The sequence below is a fragment of the Equus quagga genome, chromosome 7, assembly GCF_021613505.1.
Source record: "Equus quagga isolate Etosha38 chromosome 7, UCLA_HA_Equagga_1.0, whole genome shotgun sequence".
Lineage (NCBI taxonomy): Eukaryota > Metazoa > Chordata > Mammalia > Perissodactyla > Equidae > Equus > Equus quagga.
The window spans coordinates 115,285,308-115,311,112 of record NC_060273.1 but is presented as its reverse complement, the minus strand read 5'-3'; the positions used below and the strand labels follow the sequence as shown (position 1 = coordinate 115,311,112).

Genomic DNA, 25,805 nt, shown 5'->3' with positions numbered 1-25,805 from the left:
TCCAAGAAGCCATCTGGTTGTCGTTCTGCAAAACAGGTTATAAAAATGGAAAAATGATGGCCAGTTTTGACTGCTGAGCACACCTCGGCGCTCATTATGTATGAAGGAAGATTCTGGAGATGCAACATTCAAACAACATTCTAGCGATGGTGGTGATGGTGGAAATGAGTTTTTCCCTTCCACTTTTCTGTGCGAGTGTGATATGGGACATAGTGGTCACAGGCATTTTGGTTTTGTTGGGCAGTAGGCGAAAGCATCAATGTAATAAATGATAAAAGAGTACAAATTCTGCTAATTCTAATAGTTATACAAATATTTTTGCTTACATTCAACTTTTTCCAAAATCCACATGGCTCCAAGGCACTATCAGCCTTGAAACTCGATAATTTTTTTGAACCCTCTCCTCCAATAGAGCCCAGGTGCCACTGGACATTCCCCTGAACCTTCTCTCATATTTTCCTTTCCTTCCTCCATTTCCTCACCCAAAATCCCAGTCCCGGCACTCAAAACTATCCTCCCACATGACTGCAATGCTGCCCAGCTTGTTTTCTCACTTCAAACTATCCATTTCCACCTAATTATCCTATAAGCATATAAATTACATGTATATAAAATCTCAAATCTAAAGCGGCCCTCAACACTGTCTATCCAGTCACATCCTTAACACATCAGTTACTCATAGGAGAGTCTAACACAAATTTGAATCAATCCCAAACTTAACACAGATCGTGTCCTCTGTTTGAATATCTCTTTTCATATCCACCCAATAAAACTTCGCGAATGCCGGGCAAGTAAGTAAAATAGTGAAGCTGGACTGGAGTTTGCCTTTGAAACACTTCAGGATATTTTTCACTTCTACAAAGTAATATACTTTAAAAAAATTTTCAAGGTCCCGCCCCAGTGGCCAAGTGGTTAAGTTCAGTGCACTCCACTTCAGTGGCCAGGGTTCGGTTCCCAGAAGCTGACCTACACCACTTGTCTGTCAGTGGGCCATGCTGTGGCAGTCGCTCACGTGCAAAAAGAGAAAGATTGGCAGTGGATGTTAGCTCAGGGCTAATCTTCCTGAGCAAAAAACAATTTTCTGTTTTTGGCAGAGACTTCTGCAGATAATAATTTGCTATTCTAAGAGAGACAGTGGTGCATGCACAGTGTCATCCAGACTCAAAATTGTGGTGACACAGGGGATGCTGGAATGAGACTGTGCACATTCTGTCCAAAGGGTAGCTACTACTTGGCTCAGATAACTGGTACCATGTGTTGCTAGAGTTTGCCTGATGTCTTCTTCTGATTACGTTGACTTTATGCTTTTTTGACAAGAATGTCATAGAAATGATATGCCTTTCTCAAGGCATCATATCAGGAGGCCCATGATGTCTGTCTGTCTCATTACTGCTGCCGCTAACTTTCATCTCTTGATTAAGGTGGTGTCTTCCAAGCTTCTCCACTGTAAAGCTACTATATTTCCCTTTATAATTCATATGTATCTTGTGGGGAGATACTTGGAAATGATGCAAATATCCTGTTTCTCATCATAATTTCACACATATAATTTTAGCATCAATTGATGACTTTTGCCTGCAACAATTGTTACTGTGGTGTTGGTTAAAAAGTGATTTTTCTATTTCTATTTTCCCTTCTATGTTTGTTCATTGGAATTTTACCATATGGAAAAGCTGTACTCTCTCCTCCACCTATTTATTTATTGAATCATTTATTTATCAGCATGAACTCATACATATTTACTTTGTTCTATGGGTTATAATCCGCTATTGCTATTATTTATTTTGTTGCTGAAATTGTCCCAGCTTTGATCATTAGGAGCTCCTTTATGTTGGCTCCTACATTGTTTTGACTTTCTGCCAACAATTTTTGAATACTTCCTTACTTTCTGGCACTGCAAAATGTTCCAGGCTCATCTTGTACTTTTCTTGCCCCAGATCTGAAATCAACCATTTCTCCAGGAGCTCTGCTTAATTTTATTGGGGAAATTGTATTTAGACACCAAGGTCTGGGCCCAAGGTATATTAGTTGCTACTTTGTCATTTCACCTTTTGTCATTGTTTCTAGGCCCTCTTAGCAGAGAGATCTAGGAAACACACACACACACACACACACGTGCACACACACACCTCTATCCACTTTTATTTCTATCTATCTGTATCTATATTAAAAACCATTAGTTCATGCTACTATCTCTCAGACGTCTCAAGGTTCATTCCAGCTTTCCCCTGTTCTATATTTGTTTCTTTCTCTAACCGTGAGAAACCTGGTTCTCATTATCTATGATATATGTACTTATTTGTTCATTTTTACTATACACATTAAATAGCTTCAGAATTGATACCCATGGTCCAGAGGACATTATTTATGTATAGTTCTTTTCTCTTGAGTTTTGTAGTGTATAATCCAAGTATTATTTTACATAATCATTTAGATTAGTTGTTTTATTCCTCATCCTGTTTAGGTGTGGTGAGAGCTATATTCTATTTTGGGTTCCTCCCACACCCCGGTTATTTGTTTATTTATTTATTCATTCACTCATTCATTAATTAATTCATTCATTCAGGGGGTGCTGAAATATTGCTACAGTTAAAGATTTAGAACATATAAAAAGATTAACTCAGAGAAATGTCACTTCCTCCTCACCCCTTCCACCTCATTCACATCACCCATTCTTGACACCTGTTCTTACCCACATTCTACATGTTACCAAGCTCATTAGTTTCTGGATTTTTTTTTTTTTATATTTCTTTTTGAACAAATGAGCAGATAATGCATAATTTCTTTCTTACGTGAAACAATCCACACTGTCTATACTATTTCACTTTGTTTTTTCACTTAATATATCTCATAACTCTTTCCATATCAAATCCTAGAGATTTTCCTTATTTTTTTTTACAGCTGTATACTATTTCATCACATGTTTATTTAACCACTCTCCTATTAATGGACATTTACGTTGTTCCCAGTGTTTTATAATTACAAACAATGTTGCAATAAATGTGTGCATATGTATTTAATATTGTTGGGGTAGATATCTAGGATAAAATTTTGATCTCCTGATGCCTGGTTCAATTCTGTTTTGGGTCAAATGATGTAACTAAAAGCTCTTTGACAACTAAAAAATGTTATATAATTATAGCAAAATAATACTATGTTATTAGCATTACTTTCTTTCTCTAATCTATTTATACCTTGTTTTGTGACAAGTAGTTTAATTCAACAAACATTTGTCCTCAGCTACTAAACCAGCTTACTACTTTTGAAAATCCTCTGTGTTTAAATTCTAACATTTTTGGTCACTTCATTCATTAAGAATGTTCCAATATTTATATAGGTTTTTACTTAAAAGTTGAATCTACTATTTGTATAGTTTCTAGTCTTAAAAAATCCACCATTATATTAAATTATGTTCTCTATTTTATTCACGTAGAAATAGGAGAAAGAATTTACAAACTACAGCCCTAATTTGGTTCCTTTCACTCCCTAAATATGGATGTCAACTCTTGTGGAAGGAGAAAAACAAGATCACTTGATGCCAGGAGCACTCTCCAGGTTGTCTGACAACAAGTTACTGTAAGCTGAGGGGCTATCCTCCCTTCTAGTGGGAGGAGTAACACCCAAATTTAGCTTCCTTTGGTATTGTGGGCCCTCTGAGCCCTTAGGTCTTCATATTTTGAACAGCGGATATTTCAAAATATGCAAAGGACGCTATACGGTCTATTTTGGGTCTATCTCTGGCCCCGCTTCTAACCTTGGTTCATGGAATCTCTAATGCAGACCAGGCTAGTTCAACAGGAGATTGCTTTGGGATTTGGAATCTAGGCATTAATGAGTATTTGCCTTGTCTTGTCCTTTGGCATGACCTACAAAGACCTATTTAATCCACCATGTGGCTATTGCCAGATCCAAGCAAACCCTAGAAAATCACTTGTTGAGAATCTCCAAAATTTTGGTGAAATGATAGTCCTGGATTCTGCAATTTCAGCAGATTCAACTGAGGAAATCCAGGCAGCAAAAGGAACTTCAGATCTGCCCAAAGGTGACTTCTGATGTGGCTTCAAATATGTGCCTCATCCATTTAGCCTATTGTGTCACTGATTGTACATAATGCAGGGTCTAATTTGTCAGCAGTTGGGTAGGAGCCTTGCTGTCTGGGTTGTGTTTTTGAACTTGCATGAAGACCTCTTCTTCCGTGGTCAGAGGAGTCAGGTAACGTTTTGAACCACATCATTGAATCCAACCTCCTAAAAATTATAGTTGAGTTTTTTTATTTAAGCAATCATAAGGGAAATAAAGTTTGTCACAAACAAATAGAATAAGCTTTCAGGTGATATCGTTCTTATGTTCTTACCTCCTCGATCTCGGGCAGCTAAACTTTGACCCCTTCTTAATGTAATATCCAATTGGTACATTCCGGGATCAGGCAAAGGAACATCTGCATTACTGGTTCCAGCAGTATTTATTTTCTGGAAAACAAGAAATACACAAAATATTAAATTTATTGTCCCTGTTCTATTTCCTCCAAGGGGGGGGACCATACGTAGCTTAACTCAAACTATAAGAATTAGTCAATAAAATAAATCATCTTGTGAATTCACACAATATCATAATCACCCAGTACTCTGAAGGTTTTGAGATTCATGAAGTTCTTTAGACTCAAAATAAATACATGGCTGTTATAGGAATTTCTGTTTTAACTCATATTAGGGATAACAAATGTAAGGTGAAAAACATTTCCCATGGAAAGCCCCACATAATTCAACTAAGAGAGACTAACATAGGAAGAGTGTCTGAGGTAAAAATACAATCAAGGATGAATGGAGAAGAAAGGTATGCCAGAGCGTTTGATTCTCACATAACTGAAAGTGAAAATTAGAATGATTTATTGTGGTGACTTTGTTGACTCATTTGTCTATGCAAAAGAGTTCACACTGATGGATTACACACTTTTATTTCAGCCCCAACATGAAATATGATATAATTATACAGGAATAAATTCACCCAGCATTTTGACAGTACTTGCAAGAAATAAATTCTCAATGGGGCTAAATTTCTAATGCTGTTTTCTATGGAATAAAAGTGCACAAGGTATGTCTACAACTAAAAATCTTTGCAAGCCTTATAGAATATCTTTAGCAACAGTATACTCTGTTAACTTACCAGGCATTGAGTTACAAATGAACTTGCAAGAGGAATAGTAACTATATTAAAACAACACAAAAGAAATATATAGTAAAAGTTGTACAGGTCATATTTTATACTTTCTGCCACTTTAAACAGCAGGTAAATTTACTTTTTTTCACATGTTTGAGATGATTTTAAATTCTTTTTTTTTCCAATTCAAAAAGAAATGTTCTTTTGTTTTGAAACAATATGCACAGATAATGGTAAAATATTAAAACACCCGTCTAGCTCTTTTAGTTCTGTAGTTTACACAAAATGCAACTACAAAGCAGCATTTGTTTTTGAGGTCTCAAGACCAAGATAAGAAACTTTTCCATAGGAGCAATTATTGTTTAAAATAAGAAGCAGTACAACTTTGACTGATAACCCAAACTCATCATCTCTCCTGTGGTAACAATAAAAGGAATCACTTCTTCTCTTGATAACCCTGTTTCTGTGAATGACAGCACTGTTCTCCCAACCACTCAGGCTAGACGCTGACCAGCCATCTTGATTTCTTCATTTCCCTCTCCCCAACATCCAAAGAATTGCCAAATGCCATCCACTCCATTGCCATAATACATCTCCCAGATGTCTTTTTCTTTTAATTCCTATTACCTCTAATTTGGATCAGGCCTTCGAATGACGGAGGAGTAAAAGATAAAATGATTGTCTTGCTCTTCCTTCAAATACCCAATCGCCCCACCTCCTGGGGCGTACCAATTCTAACAATTTAGGATATATCCTTCCATGCTTTTGAGGGTCTTAGACAAAAAAATACACATACATACTAAGTTTGTTTTTCTGTGGTTGAGTTTTCAGTTTTTGTTTTTAACAAAGATAGTATTATATTCTGCCTATTATCTCACAATTTATCTAACTTAAGAAAAATATCATGGGCATTTTTCTAATCAATACATATAGATCTATCTAGCTTTTTTTTCCCCTCCCCAAAGCCCCAGTACATGGTTGTATTTCCTAGTTGTAAGTCCTTCTATGTGAGCTGCTGCCACAACATAGCAACTGACAGACGGGTGGTGTGATTCCACGCTCGGGACGCGAACCTGGGGCCAACGAATCACCTAAATTTAACCACTAGGCCATCAGGGCCGGCTCTAGTTTATTGGCTTTGTTTTTTTTTTTTGAGGCATATCATTTTCCACAGTGTGAGAATACCATAATTTCTTCAATTATTTCCATATTGATCAACAGATGTGTTGGCTTCAATATTTGCCACTACAAGGATTTGTGCTTTTATTTCTCCTATAGAATGAATTTTTCCAAAAAGTTTTAAATAGTTCATATTCCTATTTAGAGTATACAAGAGTTCCTATCAGCATAGAATGTTACTAATTTTCAAGTTTGATGGGCAAAAATTATTATTTTGCTTCAATATACATTTCCAGAATTATGGTAAGGTGTCATGAAACTAGTACAAATGGCAAGAGAGTGACAATCGTTTACTGGGCCACACAGAAGATGTCAACTTGGAAAGAGAGGAAGCCGACCAAGGTCTTCTAAACAACTTTTCAAAGAACAGTTGTATGTGGGTCTAATTCATAAGCAAGATTCAAATTCAAATCCAGCAAACATTTGTTAAGCTCCAAGTATGCTCCAAGCCTTTCATTAGGTTCTTTTATATTCGTTGTTTCCAAATAAATAAATTCATTAGTAAATATTAAATATGGATAGATTTACTGCTTTCTAAAAGATTGAATAAAATCTGCAGGAAAGGAGGACGTTTCCACCCACCCCACACCCTCCTCTCATGTGATAGGCAACTTAAAGACACAAAAGTCTGAATGCTCAGATATCTGGATTGCTTTTGTAGCTTTCATTGCTCTATTGAGTGCTTCTTGAAGTTTAGAGTAAACAATTTACAGGGTACCTGGTTTTATATTTTTAAATGCATATTACACTACATGAGCAAGTTAAGAAATTTTCAAGCGTAATTTAAACTATTCCAGATTTTTCACTTTTGCTGTTTTAGAATTTAATATCTAGTTAAGAAATAAATTTACTGGACTTACATTTATTGGCTTTTCAAAGCCTGAATAATATTCCGTTGTGTGTATGTGTGTGAGTGTATGCATCACATTTTCTTTATCTATTCACCTGATGACAGACATTTAGGTTTTTTCCATATCTTGGCTACTGTGAATAATGCTGTAATGAATGCAGGAGTGCAGACGTCTCTCCAAGATACTGACTTCATTTCCTTTCAATATATACTGTCTTCCCCTTCTTGTTCTCTACGTCTTCCTACCCAGTCTTCAAAGACCATTTCATTAGCACTTTATATCTTCCTTGTCCATTATCACATTCTATCTCAAATGTCATATCTGCCATTTTAGATTGTAAACTTTTAAAATCAGGGAATAGAATGTTTAAGGATCGAATTGAACACAGATTGTGATAGAGACTACGAGGATAGAAAGATGTCTTTAAGTGCACATGATCTAGCTGAGTAGGCACATAACGTGGGGATCTATAACAAAGTTGACTAATCCATGCACAGTTTGTTCTCTCCCTTCGCCTGGCCCAAGTATAGCGTGTATTCTATTCTGGCATATTCTCTCTTGAGGAACCTAATTTTATCCTTAGAATCCTTCTCAATACAGTGCTGTAGGTCATCATTACTAACTGATCAAAATTGGCATTTAAAATGAAACCCTGTCACTCAAGAGCTATAATTAAAGACAAATTGTGTTATAATGTAATCAGTAAGTCTTTGGGAGAGCAGAAAAGAACGATCAATTATTATGGTAGAAAAACCCGAGATGGCTTCATAGAGATAACAATGGAGGAGGGTCTGAATATGGGTAGGAATTTGACAAGTGAAGATTTGGAAGATGGGAGGATTGGAAAATCAAAATGATCCCAATGGTGAGTAGTCAACCAGAGGGTACATCACTGGATTGTGTGAGAAATAAAGTGGAAAGCAAGACTGACGTGCAGTGATGAAAGGCCAAGGAGAGTTTCAACCTGTGGGCAACAGGAAACCCTCACAGGCTTTTGAAGAGAGAAGCAATAAAACCAGGTCTCATTTAACAAACATATATTGCCTATCTTTCATGCTTCCTGCTCTGGGCTATGTGATTAGATTTCAGGGATGAACAAAACCTGGCCTTTTCTCTCTGTAGGATGGAAGAGAGAAGAGAAATCCTGTAGGTATAGAAATTATTTAAAAGGGTTTCATAACAGTCCAGTTTAGGTCACAAGGCCTGATCTAGTCAGTGGTAATGGAAATAAAAGATCAATGGGAGAGATATTGAGGAGATCAAGCAACTGTATTTGTCAACTGACAAGATGTGGGAGATACAGGAAATGGATGGATGAGTCACACAGAAATCTGAGTTGAGCTCCTGGAAGGATGGTAATGCCAGTAATAGAGAACAGAAAAGAGAGGAGGAGCAAGTTCCAGGCCACCACAGTGTCAAGCTCCAAGGATATCTTCAACTCTATAAAAGAAGAAAGTCAAGGACTTAAGTAGTTCTAGAGAGACATTTCTCCTCAAGCTCACTGAAATGGTTCCAAGAAGAAAATTGGTAGGCCAATTATGGTTTGTTGCTATTTTTTAACAACTTTATTGAGATATGATTGACATATAAAAAGTTGTACATATTTAATATATACAACTCAATGAGTTTGGAGATAAGTATATACCCAGGAAACCATCACCACCATCAAGGCCACAAACATCCGCCACCTCCCAAAGTTTCCTCTTGTCCTGTTTACTGTTATTATCATTTTTTGTGTGTCTTAAGAACACTTGTAAGATCTACATTTTTAGAAAATGTAAGTATACAATACAGTATTGTTAGCTATAGGCACTATGCTGTATGGTAGAGCTCCAGAACTTATCTATCCTTCATAACTGAAACTTTTGACCCTTTGACTAACACCTCCCCATTTTCCTCTTTCCTCAGCCACTGGCAACCACCATTCTACTCTTTGCTTTTATGAGTTTGACTACTTTAGATCCCACATATAAGTGATATCATACAGTATTTCTCTTTCTGTGTCTGGCTTATTTCACTCAACATTATATCCTCCAGGTCATCCATGTTGTTGCAAATGGCAGATTTTCCTCTTTTTTTTTTTTTTTTTTTAAGGCTGAATAATATTCCATTGTATGTATATAGCAAATTTTCTTTATCCATTCATCCATCAATGGACATTTAGGTTGCTTCCATATCTTGGCTATTGTGAATAATGCTGCAATGAACATGGGAGTGCAGGTATATCTTTGAGATCTTGATATAAATTTCTTTGAATAAATACCCAGAAGTGGGATTGGTAGATCAATCATATGGAACCAAAAAGACCTCAAATACCCAAAGCAATTTTGAGAAAGAAAAACAAAGCTGGAGACATCATACTTCCTGATTTCAAACTATACTACAAAGCTATAGTGGTCAAAACAGTATGGAACTGGCATAAAAACAGATTAATAGACCAATAGAACAGAATAAAGAGCCCAGAAATAAATTCACCCATTGTGGTCAACTAATCCTTGACAAGGGCACCAAGAACACAAAGTGGTGAAAGGATAGCCTCTTCAAAAAATGATGTTGGTTAAACATGCAAAAGAATAAAATCAGACACTTATCATACACCATACACAAACATTACCTCAAAATGGATTAAACCTACTTAAATGTAAGACCTGAAATCATAAAACTCCTAGAAGAAAGTGTAGAGAAAAAGTTCCTCGACGTGGGTCTTGGCAATGAATTTTTGGATATGACACCAAAACCACAGGCAACAAAAGCAAAAATAAATAAGTGGGATTACAACAAATTAAAAAGCTTCTGCACAACAAAGGAAATCATCAACAAAATGAAAAGACAATCTACTGAATGGGAGAAAATATTTGCAAATCATATTCTAATCAGGGGTTAATATCCAAAATATATAAGGAACTCATACAACTCAATAGCAAAAAGGAAATAATCTGATTAAAACATTGGCAAAAAAATTAAATAGACATTTTTCCAAAGAAGACATACAAATGGCCAATAGGTACATGAAAAGATGCTCAACATCACTAACCATCAGAGAAATGCAAATCAAAACCACAATGAGATATCACCTCACACTTATTAGGATTGCAATTATAAAGAAATAAAAGATAACAAATGCTAGCAAGGAAATGGAGAAATACGTGTGGGAATCAATACGGGGATTCTCATGACGTTAAGCTCTGCAGCTTAGAAGGCCTTTTTATCTATGTAAAGAAAGCTTCCACCAGAAGATATAATGGTGCTAACGAATTAGAAGTTGAGAGTGCCACCGGGTCTTTCTGAGATTTTCATTGCAGGTAAAAAATGGGGTTACCCTCTTAGCTGGAATGGTTGATTCTTCTCATTAATAGGAAGTAGAGCTATTGTAGCATTGTACAAGGAGGGAAGAATATGTTTGGATTCCAGATTTTCTTGGGTGCTTCTAGCATTGCCATGCTGATGGACTGTAGATTGGTTAAGTTATTCCATACGTGTTCCATACACTCAGGCCATACTCAGTGCAGCTCTAACTTTGTCTATCAACCAAATCCACTTAAAGTTAAAATTTCATGAAAGCTTTTACATTTTCAACTTTTAAAATTTAACAAGCAAGGATATCAAGAGGCATCACTGAGGATTTCTACTTAGTCATTATCATTTGTATTTAGTCATCTCTCCCAGTTTCTATGACACTAAAGAGGTTTGCACAGTGAAATATCCATCAAATGGAAATCAAAGGTTTTTAAAAATTAATTTCCAAAAACAGAACTCAAAGCCACTGAGATATTCGAAGTTCAATGAAGCTCAAAAATCCATGTCAAGGGAACATTATGATTAGTTAGAGGTCAAATGACTAAATTACTTTAAAAACTGAAACCGCATAGAGCAGGGAAAATCCATGGCAACCAAGGGGCATACCTCACTAGGTATGTCAGTCATTGTGCCTGACTAATCCACAGCCCCACCTGAAAGAGCAGCTTATGCTTGAGTCTATGGAAATTAACTTCCTTCCCCCTTGTTCCTAGCTGATTAGACTAGAGTTGGATATCTGAACTTCGGCAGAAAACTAACACGTTGGTCGGCAATAAGTTGTCATTTAGCAAAAGAGTTATTAGGCAAAAGTTATTTGAACCAAGTTCAGACAAGAAAAAGTCAAAGGTGGCTGCTAAAGCCAAAGGGTCATAACAGAGAGACTGGAGAGGCCATGATGGTCCATGTATAAACCCAAATCAGGTCACAGGTGCTAAAATTAAGCAGAAGTATGGGGTGAAAAACCTACCTACAGTAAAGGGTAGAGTGTGACTTTGTAGCAGGACATAAAGACACAGATCAACTAATCAAAGCAGAGCATGACAATGGCTGGGCAGGAGAGTGACGATCTATGAACTCCGCTGTTGAAGGCGTGGAGCAGCTCTGGGACCCGAGGGCCAGCTGCTCTGACCTCTGTGCTCTTGGATGTCTGTGTGATCCCCTATCACCTTCTTAGCTCCCTTGGCCTTGGATGAGACAGCTGAAGTGAGTCATTGGTTCTTACAACAGAATAGAGCGAGAAAACAAAAGAGTAACAAGAATGAGCAAAAAAGCATAGAAACAAGAAAGCAGCCGGTTTACACAGCTTACACCAGGAGCGGTCAGGGGACAGTGAGATGGAAGAAAGTGAGCCACACAGAGAGGCCACAGACAGACATTGCCTCATGCCGTCAATTTCTTCCTCCACGGTACTATGCAGTAATCACTGATGCTCACACACAGATGGCCCTGGAATGCTAGCGCACCACCCAGAGGTCAAATAAGGTCAATGCTCTGCAGTTACTGAGCGAGGAAAACTTCATGTTTTTATGAAAATTTTCAACAAAAATTTGGAAAAAGGCTTATGGTTAGGCTTACCATATAATTTATGATTCAAACTGGGATAATTTGAAGACAGAAAGGGAGTGCTATTAATAATTATGTGGTATAAACAGGAATACACAAAACTGTCTCAGGTAAACGAGGATGCATGATTATAGTACTTCATAAGTTAGCCTTCAGTTAACCAGAAAGATAAACCAAGCAGAAAAGTCAGATCCTCTGGTCATCTCAAAGCTTTACTACGTTTTGTTTTAGAACTAAACCACAATCCTGGTTTTAGTTCTGGGACTTTGATTTTGCAATAGCCCAAACCAAATAAAATGGGTCTATAAATACTCAGGCCCACTAAATGACAACACTTAACTGCTGCTGAAAAAAGTACAAAATTCAGTACTCCCAGAATGTCTTTTCTGGGACTCCCACAACACAGATTACTCACCCTCGGCTTGTCCCCTAAATTGACTGTTGTGTGCAGCGTGGCTTCATTATCGCCGAGAACCTTTCCACCTACACTTACAGTATATAAAACAACCTGGGCCACAGGAAGGCAAATAAAATTCTCTTCTCTCAATCCTTATGTACACGGACCACAGCCTTTGGGAATTAGACCCTGTAACCAGCCTTTGTGTCACAAGATACAAATCCTGATGATGAAAGGGCAGGCAAGATAACTATTTAACTTCAGACAAAAATGCTTATTTCCTCTGCACCTTTATTTTATAATCTTAAAAAGGGGGTAATAGATACTTTACAATGGACTGTTTTGATTATGAGCTAAAATATGTAAAAGTATTTTGAAAATATAAGAAATCATTTAAGTATAAGTAGTTATTCGGGCAGATGATGAGGAGAGCTATTATAGAAGAGGAAAGATTACAGGAGTCAAAACACAAAGACCTGTGTACAAGGCCTAGTTATACTATTAAATTGATGTGAGGCAGAGGGCAAGTTTTTTGAGTTCTAGGGGCCTCATTTTCTTCTTCTTTAAAAAATAGACTTATGAAAATGAAAAGAAATGATGTAACTGAAGGTGCTTTGTAAAGAGGCGAGTGATTTTCAAATGCAAAGTAGCTTCTCCCTGCTTTTTTTCAAATTATGATATATATTATGTATATGCTACTGCTCGTGTTCATTGATGCTTAATAAGAGATTAGAAAGTAGGTCATGCTTGAGTTGACTCTTCTGCTTTCAGTACTCTTACATTACTTAAGACTGTTACCTTTACTACTTCACCAAAATAATATTAGACCTGAGCGCACAATAGATTTTGTTTGTATTAACTCTTCTGACTTTTTGTCTTTTGGTGAGTTCCCAGCATGCTCTTCCTTCCCCAGAGAAAACCAAATTGCAGTTAAAAGTGGAGAGCTACGAACAAGAACAACAGAAAACAACTCTAAGAGGAAAAGACTTGTCAGAAAAGGCATAATATACTAACTCGTTGATTGATGTTATCTTCCTTGCCATGAATACTTCTGCCAATAAATGTTTCAACAAATTAGACCAGTTGTGTTATTTCCAAAATTTGGGTAATATGCACAGGAAAACATGTTGTTTTGGAGGACTTGCATTTCTGAGGTTCTAACAATCTCAGAGAGAGAAGCTTCTGTAATAGATGTTATACTCGATGCTAAACATTTGGGATTTTGCTGAAAAGTACCCCTAGTATTGCTATGAGTTTACATCTATAAAACTGGCAGCACACAGATCCATAGCCTCATCAGCTTTTATGATGAACAAACAAAGAAACTTTCTTATTAGACTCTAGAGCTTTTACACATTCTTTTTAAAGATACCTATATAATTTTACTGGAAGGATTGATAGGACAAAAGCTCTAAATAGCTTTTTAGCTATTATTCCACAGAAGAACCCTACTACTTCTTTTATTCCAACACTTGGTTTTCTTGGGCAAAAACCGTGGCAATGATAGTTTTTATGAACAGGAAATTAGCAAATTTTTGTAATTAATCTCCTAACCCCATGAAAGTTTATTTCATTCTCATTCAGTATTTCACTCACTCACTTACTCATTCACTCATTATTTTTTAATCCTCTACTGGATGCCCAGCACAGAATTAATATCATGGAGAACAAAAGAGATGTTTGAATATATTCTTTGCCTTCAAAGACTCTATCATGGAGACAGTTTTGCCTGTAAAGTTTAAATGCCAACATAGAAAAACAAGACAGGAGGTGTATCAAGGCAGTAATGAGAAGTCTTCTCCTTCTCCAAGCTGCTGCTTCTCCTTTTTCTTCTGGATGTGGATTCGAGGCATCATTATGGAATGCCCAGCCACCTAAGCTAGAAAACCTAGCACCAACTACACCTGGACCCCCAGGGCACAACCATGAAGTCCTATCAATTATATCTTGAAAATGTTTCCTTGGTCCACCTTTTCCGCCACTCCAGTCTATGCCTTAATTATCTACTACATAGGCCAACTGCCATGGCCTCCTGCCTGCTCTCAGCCCCTGATCTCTTCCATTCACTGAATCATCTAAAATGGTTCTTATGGAGCATTCTTAATCACATGGGGAAACGCTTAGGAAAAAACAGTGGGGTGGAAAGTACAATGCAAAACTGCATACAGGATGATATTGACTAGATTAAATACATCTATGAATTGAAAAAAAGACAAGAAGGAAACATAACATGTTAACAGGGGTTATTATGTGGATGATAAGGTTAAGGGTAATTTTATTTTCTTCCTATTTTTCAGGAATTTTCAAATTTTCTACCAATGTATAGTATTCATTGTCATAATAATTTAAATACTTTAAAATAAAAATAATAGTATTCTCTGCTGCTTCCTACATTTGAAAGCAGTGTTAAAGATACGGGCCCCGTGGCCGAGTGGTTAAGTTTGCACGCTCCGCTGCAGGCGGCCCAGTGTTTCGTTGGTTCGAATCCTGGGCGCAGACATGGCACTGCTTATCAAACCACGCTGAGGCAGCGTACCACATGCCACAACTAGAAGGACCCACAACGAAGAATAAACAACTATATACCAGGGGGCTTTGGGGAGAAAAACGAAAAAATAAAATCTTAAAAAAAAAAAAGATACTATGGAATGGAGTTTTATAAATCTGCTTTGATTCAACAAATGCCTTCACATGGGGCAAAGCATATCAATGTGCTACTGCCATTTACATATGAGTTTAAGATGAAACAAGTATGTTTTATCCTTTTAAATAATCTCATGGCCACAGGCACACAGCTGTGGTTGAAGTAGGATCTCATACACTCAGCTGAGCTAATAGCAAGTTATTCTTTAGAAGTATAACCGAAGTACCAGCATGGAACTGTGGTAGAGCCTGACACAAAGTAGTGAATATTGTGATTTTATGTCATCATTTGCCATTTTTGCAAAACCCGGTAGAAGAAGTTATTAAGAGTTTTCAAACAACAAAATAAGTAATATAGTATTGGATTATAACTCTAAGTATAAAATAAATATACATGATTCTATGCTGATATAAATAAGTGATTTGAATAAATAATTGAATAAATAAATAAACAGAGGGAATAGACAAATCTATGATGTAGAAGAATTCAAAATAATTTATGTCAATACTGCTCCTCAAGGAGGTCGAGCATAAACCCCCACCTCTTAAGTGTGGGCTGCACACAGCAACTTCCTTCCAAAGAGGACAGTATGGAGAAAGCTGCAAATACTATGTCAGCCAGGTGATCAAGGTTAAAGTCAATACTGCTAAGTTGTGTTGATAATACGTTCCTGTGATAGTTTATAATGAGAATGGCCCTTTACCTCTGTGGTCTTCCTTCTGAAATACACACCTTCTGCCTAACCACGAGAAAAACAGACAAAAGCAAATTGAAGGACATTCTATAAAAGATCTGACCAGTACTGCTCAAAATTGTCAAGGTCATCAAAAACAAGGAAAGTCTGAAAAATCACCACAGCCATGCGGAACCTAGGGAGACATGAAAACTAAACGAAATGTGGTATCCTGGATGAGATCCTGGAACAGAAAAAGGACCATAAGTGAAAACTGAGGATCTGAATAAAGATGGACTTTAGCTATATTAATGTATCAATATTGGTTCATTAGTTGTGACAAATGTACCATACTAATTAATGTAAGATGTCAACAATAGAGGAAACTGGGTGTGGGATATGTGAAAATTATCTCTGCTATATTTATAACTTTTCTGTAAATCTAAAAATACTCTAAAATGAAAAGTTTAATTTAAAAAAGTTTCTGTACAGCTCATTCTTTGATGTAAATAATCTAGTGTTTGGTAGGGGGCAACTATTCTGATTTGGTCTTTGCTTAGTAAGTATAATGCTATACTTCATAGAAGGCATGTTAGTAACAAATTAACCCAACCCACCTGATCATTCCCTTTCCCTTCCCCCATTTCACAGATGAGAAAATTGAGGATGTTGTATAAGAGATACGGTTACACATTAATTATGTTTAATCAAAATACTTCTCCAGTACTGCTGCTGTAAACATTTTAATTTCAGGTAACTGAGAAGGATGATAGCCATGACCACACATTAGGCCCCAAATCGCAAGACTTGGGTTTTACTTTCTAGTCTTCCATAAAACTAACTGTACTATCTCAGGAAATAACTTACCCTCTTTGAACCTCAGTTCCTCACCCGTAGAAAGAGGAGGTTGATCTATATTACTACAAATTTCTTCCTTGCTTTAAAAAGAAAAGAGAGCAAAAAATTTAAATGTTTTCTTTAAAGTTTAGCTCCATCAGTCAATAGCTTAGGCTCTTACCTTAAGAAAGGAAGATAAAAATAGTACCCACCTGATAGAGTTGTTGTGAAGATTAAATAAAATCATATGTGTATAACTGATGTGTAGAACTGAATATCCTATGTTAAAAATATAGTAGTTAGACGCTGCATATAATACTTTCAAAATGACAGTCCAACTACAGATAAGAACATAAACTAGAAGGTGTGAAAAATAGATTAATATCTAGTTGAGACTTTAAGACACATTCACAAAGGAAGAGCTTTAAAGGATAAAAGTGAGCAGTTGTAGGAAGTCATTTGTCAGGGACAAATGTTGAGATTTCTCTCTTTTCACAGATCTTCAGAACCCTTCACCCATGAATTAAAATGCTCTCACCTAAGTGTAATTTTGTGAAGAAAGTGTGTCATTCTCAATTATTCTTACAGAGGGTGAGAGGGCTGCAGGCTGAGGCATGAATAATGAAAAAAGATAAGAAATCAAACAAATTTCTATTTCCTTTTGAAATATGTTTTGACCCTTGTTGGTGAGATTTAAAATTCTAAAATGTCACCACTACAGAAGTGTTAACTTTATTTACTCAGTATACAAGTTTGTCGTAAGAAAGGCATTTTATAAGGGTTTTCCATACATAAATAAAATCTATTGGATTAATAAATGTTAAAGCAGGATCTGCTATGGATAACTATAGATCATAGAAATTATCAAGAGTTGACTATAGCAGCTAAGTAAATGAAGATAATGAAGATAAATCTTGACTTAAATTATTCAATTAATTCTTCAAGTGTTACAAAGACATTGTTAGAGCAAAGTGAACAACAGCTTAAGTTTTCTCAGTACTATTTGCAAAAAAGAGATCTTCTAAACCGCCATAACTTGAGTAGAAAATAGAAGTGTCACTTCTATTTTTTTAAAACTTCCTCATAGCTTAGCATTAAACTGATCATCTAAAATGGTCAAATGTTTCTCAACAATAGAAAGACTTTGTATCTGTAGGAAAACTTTGACATTACAGAAACATATACTATTCATCTGGGCAAGTGAGTTCTGTGGGTTTTTTCCCTGAAATTACTCTGCTTCTAACAGCAATTTTAACAAGTTTGTTGGGGGACTAAGTGTTCCCTGACCCCACCAGGGACACAGATAACGTCCTGCCTGGCAGTGGACAGGCCTCTTCATGGCTCCTGGATAGTAGTGATCATAATGGGGACATGTATTCGTTAGCCTCCCAGCAGATATTTCTAACTTTCTCCCTTCAAATAGCCCCCCGATTTCCTCTTGCTATTCAATGCGGTTGTGGGAAGCTGACTTGCTCCTTAGCAAGAGTAGAGAATATCACAAAGATTAGACCAATCCAACTCCCTGACTGCAATGACTGGTTCAGGGTTGGGAATATGACCTAAGCTCTTCCAATCAGAGTAAATCTTTGGACTTGGTTGAGAATGTTGGAACGAATAGCCTCAATCATTCCTCCTAGACAAGAATGAGAAAATATGCAGCCAGCTGTGGGAGTGTCGGCAGCCATCTTGTGTTCATGAAGACAATTAACCTGGGATAAAGCTAATAAAGGGGAAGGTAGGGTGGAGAGACAGAAATACACTAGATTCTGGTGACTTGATTGAATCACTGAGTTAACCTCTAGATGTTCCAGTTATATGAACCAGTAAATTTTCTTTGTAATTTTAGTTAGTTTGAGTTGTGTTTTTTGTTACTTGTTACCAAAAGCATCCCAACCGATGAAACAGCTAACACTGGTGGAGCACAAAAATTGTCTCATTTACTTTGCATAGAAACTGAAGAAATAATTCCTTTTATTATCCTAATAATACAGATGTGGAAACTGATGATTAGAAAGGTTGAACAACTTGCTTCAGCTAAGAAACAGAAGAAGTAGGATTCAAACTATTCTGTCTAATACCAAAAGTCCATGCTCTTAACCACTATGCTAACACTTTCCTCCTAGATTTAAAAAAAAAAATCAGAAAGTGAATTAGACACCGGAATCTATGTAGCAATTTTAACTTCTCAGACCCTAATTATATCATTTTCCTTAGCTAAAACTTCACATTAAAAGGAAAGGGTTGGTCATGGTTAAAGAAAAATTACTTTAAATTTCTAATATCAAGGGTTTCTAAATTACAGATTCAGAATCTTTCTTATGGAAAAGATTTTTTTCTTTCTCTGCCTTCTCTTACTTACTTTAAGTAATTTGTAGGGAATTTTTCTGGCTTTTAATCAAACCTCTTTGGTGTCATTAACTAAACTAAATAGCTGGATACTATTTCAGGATAAAGCCCTTATTCGATGTATATAAAAATTAGGAGTTTATAATTAGTAAGTAGAATACAATCATACATATTGTCTATCAGTTCATGTAGCATAGAAATAATATATAACTTTCTACATCCAGAAGGCGCAGAAAAGAATCTTCCCTAAGGAAGCAGAATATATAATTTAATTGTAGAATTATTTTTTATTCCAAAGATTAAAATGCACTGCTTCATTTTACAGAAAAAATGTTGTTCATTTCTTTTTTAAACTCTTACACCTTCACACCATCAGCTGAATCTGTCCTCTGTTTCTGTTAGTTGAAAAGACAGAACTCTGCTCCACATCTCACTTTCTACAGAGGTTCTAGTGCAAATTATAAAAGCCTGAAGACCTGAGATCTCATCTGGAGTTCTGAATCTCACGGTCTCATCCACTGAGATATTAACCCAGCTGCTTTGGGTGCTTCAGTGCAGCACTTTGAGTTCCCAGTTATGGATAATTGGCATATCCACACACATTTTCACAGTCAGTGGCCTGTTTGCCAAAGCCGGTAAGGACGGGTTTGTTTATGAGTTTGTTTATACAACCAAATCAAATAGATGTTAGGCTTATTTAGTGGGCAATAAATGCATCAACTCAGTAAGAGTATCAGGTATGCACTGCACAAAGAGCGCAAACATTTGGCGATTTAAATTGCTCTGTATGAAACTGCCAGACTGAGCAATAAACAAATACAAATGACATCATGTTACCAGAAAACAGTGGAAGATCCAGAAATTTGCTGGCCTCTTAGTGTCATGGTTTATGGCTGGTGCTAGGTGAGCAAAATATAGAGTTAGAAAACAATAGTCTGATACACTATCTTCTTGTTAAAGACAAACCAGAGTTTACACACGTAGCTGGCAGCACCACATGTAGGATTTAAAACATATGCACTGACAGCAAACTCCAAACAGTATACAAAAGTAAAAGTGAAAAGTAAGATTTTCGATCTCCCATCCAAACTCCAGTCCTTCTCCACAATGGTAAACCACCACTAACATTTTCTTGAGTATTCTCCAGAAAGAAAAATTGGCACATACTTTTAAAAAAATGTACAGATATATGAATGAATATATATGGCTAGCAAAGGAAACTATCAACAACCTGCTGAATGGGAGAAGATATTTGCAAATCATATATCCCAAGGGGTTAATATCCAAAATATATAAAGAATCACACAACGTAACATCAAAAAACAAACAATTTGATTAAGAAATGGACAGAGGAGAGGACCTCAGTAGATATTTTTGCAAAGAAGACATAGGATAGACAACACACACATGAAAAGATGCTCAACATCACTAATCAGCAGGGAAATGCAAATCAAAACCATAACGAGATATCACCTCACACCTGTTAGAATGGCTATTATCAAAAAGACAAGAAATAACAAGTGTGGGTAAGGATGTGGAGAAAAGGGAACCCTCGTGCAGTGTTGGTGGGAATGTAAAATGGTGCAGCCACTATGGAAAACAGTATGGAGGTTCCTCAGAAAATTAAAAATAGAACTACCACATGATCCAGCAATTCCACTTCTGGGTATTTACCCAAAGAAAAAGAAAATACTAATTCAAAAAGACATATGCACTCCTATGTTCATTGCAGCATTATTTACAATAGCCAAGATGTAGAAGCAACCTAAGTGTCCATTGATAGATAAATGGATAAAGAAGATGTGGTATATATACAATGGAATATTACTCAGTCATAAAAAAGAATGAAATCTTACTATGTGTAACACCATGGATGGAACTAGAAGTTATAGTGCTAAGTGAAATAAGTAGACAGAGAAAGACAAATGCCATATGATTTCACTTATATATGGAATCTAAAAAACAAAACAAATGAACAAACAAAATAGAAACAGACTTATAGAAACAAAGAACAAACTGTTGGTTGCCAGAAGGGAAGGGGGTTGGGGGACTGGGAAAAATAGGTGAAGGAGATTAAAAGGTAGTACAAACTTCCAGTTAAAAAAAAGTAAGCCACGGGGATATAATATATAGCATAGAGAATATAGTCAACACTATTGTAACAACTTTATAGGGAGACAGACGGCAACTAGATTTATCAAGATGATCATTTTGTAATGTTTATATATATCAAATCACTATGTTGTACACCTGAAACTAACATAATGTTGTATGTCAATAATACTTTAATTAAAAAAATGAATATATTGTATGCACTATGATGTACTTTACTTTTTTGATCTAGTAACATCTTGACAATCTTTCTATGTCAGCACATTCAAATCTACCCCATCCTTTCCAACAGACCTATAGGATTCTATCAAATGTATCTATCATAATTTATTTCATTGGCTTGTTGTTGATGGAGACTTAGATTTCTAGTTTTCCTGCACTGTTTTATTCTATTACAAACAATGCTGTGAGGAACTTCATCTTATACCAATCGGGGGGTACACTTTTGTGTACTACCCTACCAATGAAATTGCTAGATCAAAGGGTTCTGTTTTCATTTTTGAGAGATCTTTTCAAATCACCAACACTCCAAAAATATCCCATCAATTTACATTTCCACTAACAGTGATGATTGAATGTTTCCCATAAATCGACACCAAAAATAGATATTATCAGATATTTCCAATAAGTTATTCTTCTATTGAGGGTCACATTTAAAGATGCCCACTTGAAAAGCTAAACAAGAAATTTCATTATTTACCTGCTTTTCTCAAACATTTTAAAATTTAAACCAATTTATAACCTATTTTAACTCCTTTTAAAATTGCCTTCCTCCTCCTCCCAAACTCCTATGCTCGGATCTGCGTGTAGATGCTCTCACAGCTCAGCCCCTACTAAGTGGTACTTCCCGCCCTTACCAACACTCCCCTCTAGCCCAGCCAGCAAGATTTCCTCTTTCTTAAGACTTGTGTATCCCCTTTCCCATGCCACCTTGACTCCCAATCCCCTGATTATATCCTCCCACTTAGCCCTTTCCCTTCATTTTACCTCTGCAGTTGTGGAGAAGAAGAAGAAATTGAGCATGAAAATGCTGCAAATACTGGGCGGGGAGTCATGAAGACTCATACCTTCAACATTGTCTGACTGTCATACACACTTTAAAATGTTTGCCACTCTGATAGATTGAAACAGACACCTCCTTGTTTTGTTTTGCATGCCTTTAATTACTAGACTGTCTTTCATGTCTACTAGACATTTACATGTATTTTTGTGAACTGCTTGTGCATATCCTTGACTCATTTTAATTTTATGTGGAGCTCTTTTTAATTGGTTAGTATGTGCTATTTGTAAATGAAGGAAATTAGTAAGGGCTGCATTCTAAAGGACATGACTTGTGTGGATGGAGCCAGAAACCAGCGAGTCCACCTTTAGAATGATCCTGACAGACTGTTCTCACCAATTCTAGCTCTGCCTGCTGAATACTGTATACTCATGGGCTTCCAACAGAATGTCTTTCTGCCAGAAGCCATTTTTCTAGGTTTTTCCTGTGCAGTACAATAGAATTTAGTGTTCTTAAGGGAAAAAATGTGGTGGGGAAGTGTGGATTTTCTGTCCTTCTCTGCACATAGGTGGGATGATTCTGTGTCCTATAGGGAGGGCAGTACCATCCAAGTACTTTATCCATAGTGTGTAGTGTGGGGCCATATCACAGAGCAAGGTTCTAGGAGCGCTTACTCAGAAGTTATGTCCAGGTGAGAGAGAAAGGGACTCCAAGGAAAGAAGAATGGAAGTGATAGAGTGAATTTTTTTCCACCTGCCGAATTCAGCTGGCATTCTGCTATGTGCAGCCACAGGAAAAAAGCAGGATAGACGGCCTGACTATTTCTGCCTTCCCAGCAGGTAGCAGAGGAAGAGTAGTTCTCTCGGGAGAAGAGAACACTGTCTTCTCTGCATGTTAGCAGGCCCCAGGGTGTGATCTTTAGCTTTCTTCACATTTATCTTCACACTCTGTCCCTGGGTGAGGACATCAAGCCCCAGGCTTCAGGTAACACTCACGCCCTGGGGTTCAGACTCTCCCGAGTTTCAGGCACACATAGCCAACGGCTTGCTTGACATTTCCACCTGGATGCCTTATAGGCAACTCAAACTTAACATGTCCAAAACTCATCTCTTGATTGCCACTTTGACCTGCCCCCATCCTTCAACTCAGGCAAACATTAACCATTCATTCAATTGGTCAGTATCATCCTTTCCTCTCTTTTCCCTTCAACCTTCTCATCAGACCCATCAGCAAGTCCTGTCAAGTCCTGTTCTCAGATGTGCCTTAACTCTCCCCTTTTCCATACCCATCACCACTCCCCTAGTCCATGCTCGTCATCCCAAACCTGAATTAGCCCAGTAGCCTTCTAATGATGTTCCCCTTTCCCTCCTTGCCTCTCTACAATTTAGTCTCCCAAAGCAACTGAAGTGATCATCAAACATAAAAATGATCATGTCACTCTCTTGCCTAAAACTTTTCAGTTGATTCCCACACACTGAAAACTCCTTATCATGGCTTGCAAGGCCCTGTACAATCTTTACTACCAACCTCTCCAATTTCATCTCCAGCCACTCCCCTCCTTCACTACACAATAGTCATACTGGTCTTGTGTGTTTCTTGAATGTACTAAGCTCTTGTCCACTAGGGGCATTACACAGCTATTACTTTTGCTTGAAAGATTTTTCCTCAGGCTATTTGCACAACTAGCTCCCTCTCATTCTGGAGGTGTCAGCTCACGTCATCTGAGAGAAGCCTTCTTTGACCATCTATCAAAAAAGTTCTCCATCTTCTTTTCTTTACCACAGTAACCTGCTGTTTCCTGTCTATAATTCATTATAATTTGGAAGTATTTTCTTTGTGAGTTGACTTGGTTTTGGTGGCTTTTATATCTGTGTGGTACACCTTCATAACTCCTGCTTTTAGCATAGTGCTTGGCACAAAGACACTCAATAAACATTTGCTGAATGGATGAATGAGGAAGAATGGTTCATAGAGTCACTGAAAGTTAGAGGGCTGGCCCTTGGGAAGAGGAGAGCATAGTTTAAGAAGAGAATAAAAGCCTCAGCATTTGGTGAAGTGCCTTAGGATTTAGTGAAGTAAGCCTTGAGTCTTGCGTCAACCACCCCAAGAGTAAAAAGAGTTTGTGGTCAGGGGTTATGGGCTAAACGGGATTCAAAGGCTGTGGTCGGCTCATCACCAGATATGGAATTTATCTTTAATGTGCAAACATATACCTAACACCTGATATATGGTTACATGGTAATTTCTGATGTTTAAAGTTCTCAAAATAATCCCATGATAAGAGTGCTCATTTTGTATTTTAGAAATAGCATAATATAGTGGTTAAGAATACAACTCTGTGGCCTGACTGCTTGAGTTCGATTCTTGGCTCTGACGTTTTCTAGCTGTGAGACCTTGCACAAGTGGCTTAATCCCTTTATACATCAGTTTTCCTTTCTGTGAAATGGAGATAATAACAGGTCATGCCTCATAGGGTTGTGAGGATTTGACAAGTTAATAATTGTAAAGTGCTTATAACAGCGTCAGGGACATAATAAACACTATGGAAATGTTATCTGTTAGTGTTATATTTCCAGCAACGGCAGGATAGGTTGTATTTGGAGAGGATGAACTCTGAGAACATGTCTCCCAGCAATACAGTATTCCATGGATCCATCCACATGAGGTAATTCATGAAAATCTACACAGATAGAGATGCTATAATCTCATTGCTATTATTACCTAGAAAAGAATTCATTTGAAAGGCTAATTAGCCACACATGCAATTCTTTAGAAGATGTACAGAAACCCTGAAGAGAACTACAGTCAACTAAATAAATGTGAAATCTATATCAGCTCTAACAGCTAGTCTCCCAATTTGACTGCCCTCAATACCTCAAGGGATAGAGCTCTTAGAAATAAATGTTCCTATTATATTAACTTTTATCTTGGATGTTACTCCACCATGCTAATAGTCTCCCATATTGATCAATTCTGCTCTTCATTTTTTTCAAACCTCAGGAAGAAATGCTAAAATATTCAAGGACTAGAGAATAAATGAGTATGAGCACCAGCATAAATACTATCGCACTACTTTCCCCTTAAAATGTCAAATTATGAGTGTTTTAAAGAATAATTAGCTCATCAGATGAGGACACACCCTAGGAGAAGTCCTCCTCACCACCCCACCCTAGGAACCTCTCTCCCTGAAGTCAGTTACTCTCTACCCTGTGCTGTGTCAATACTCACAATACCTATGTCTCATTATACTTTAACTCTTGACCACATATATCTGTGTACCCTTCGACACTGTGAATTCCTAGATATCAGGGCTAGGACTGACTCGTCTTTGAGGGTAACTGAAGAGGGTTTATCAAATTGATTTGAAGATCATGAAAGACTATATTCATGTTTAATATTTGACACTAATGCAGTATTTCAAACGGCATTCCTGTTGCAAGGTAAGCTCTTTGAGAACAGTAATTTTTAACTATTTGCTTCACTCCAGTAGGTATCTAAAACAGAGTGTGACATGGTGGGCACTCAATAAATATTTAAAAAGGGAATAGAGAAGATACCTATAACCTTAAATAGTATTATGGTTCCTGTATCAGAACTAGGCCTGAGAATGAACCTGAGTTTACAGAAACTGTGTGGAAGTAGATGATGTCCTTGCAACCATCTGTTTTTCCTGTGTACTAGTCTCCATCTCACTCTGTAGATCATCTAGAACATGAACACAGTCCCACCCTGAGATATGCTTGGGTTAT

The 25,805-nt window shown here is 37.0% G+C and overlaps 1 protein-coding gene across 17 annotated transcripts in view; it reads right to left on the bottom strand.

Annotated features, from left to right (window-relative positions):
* MCTP1 (multiple C2 and transmembrane domain containing 1) overlaps positions 1-25,805 on the bottom strand; it is a 358,609-nt gene that overhangs the window by 272,139 nt on the left and 60,665 nt on the right. For all 17 annotated transcript variants that reach the window (XM_046668197.1, XM_046668199.1, XM_046668192.1 and 14 more), the window contains one exon: positions 4,355-4,469. In XM_046668197.1, coding sequence (XP_046524153.1) covers positions 4,355-4,415 — 61 coding nt within the window. In that variant the 5' untranslated portion in view covers positions 4,416-4,469. The remainder of the gene's footprint in view (positions 1-4,354; positions 4,470-25,805) is intronic.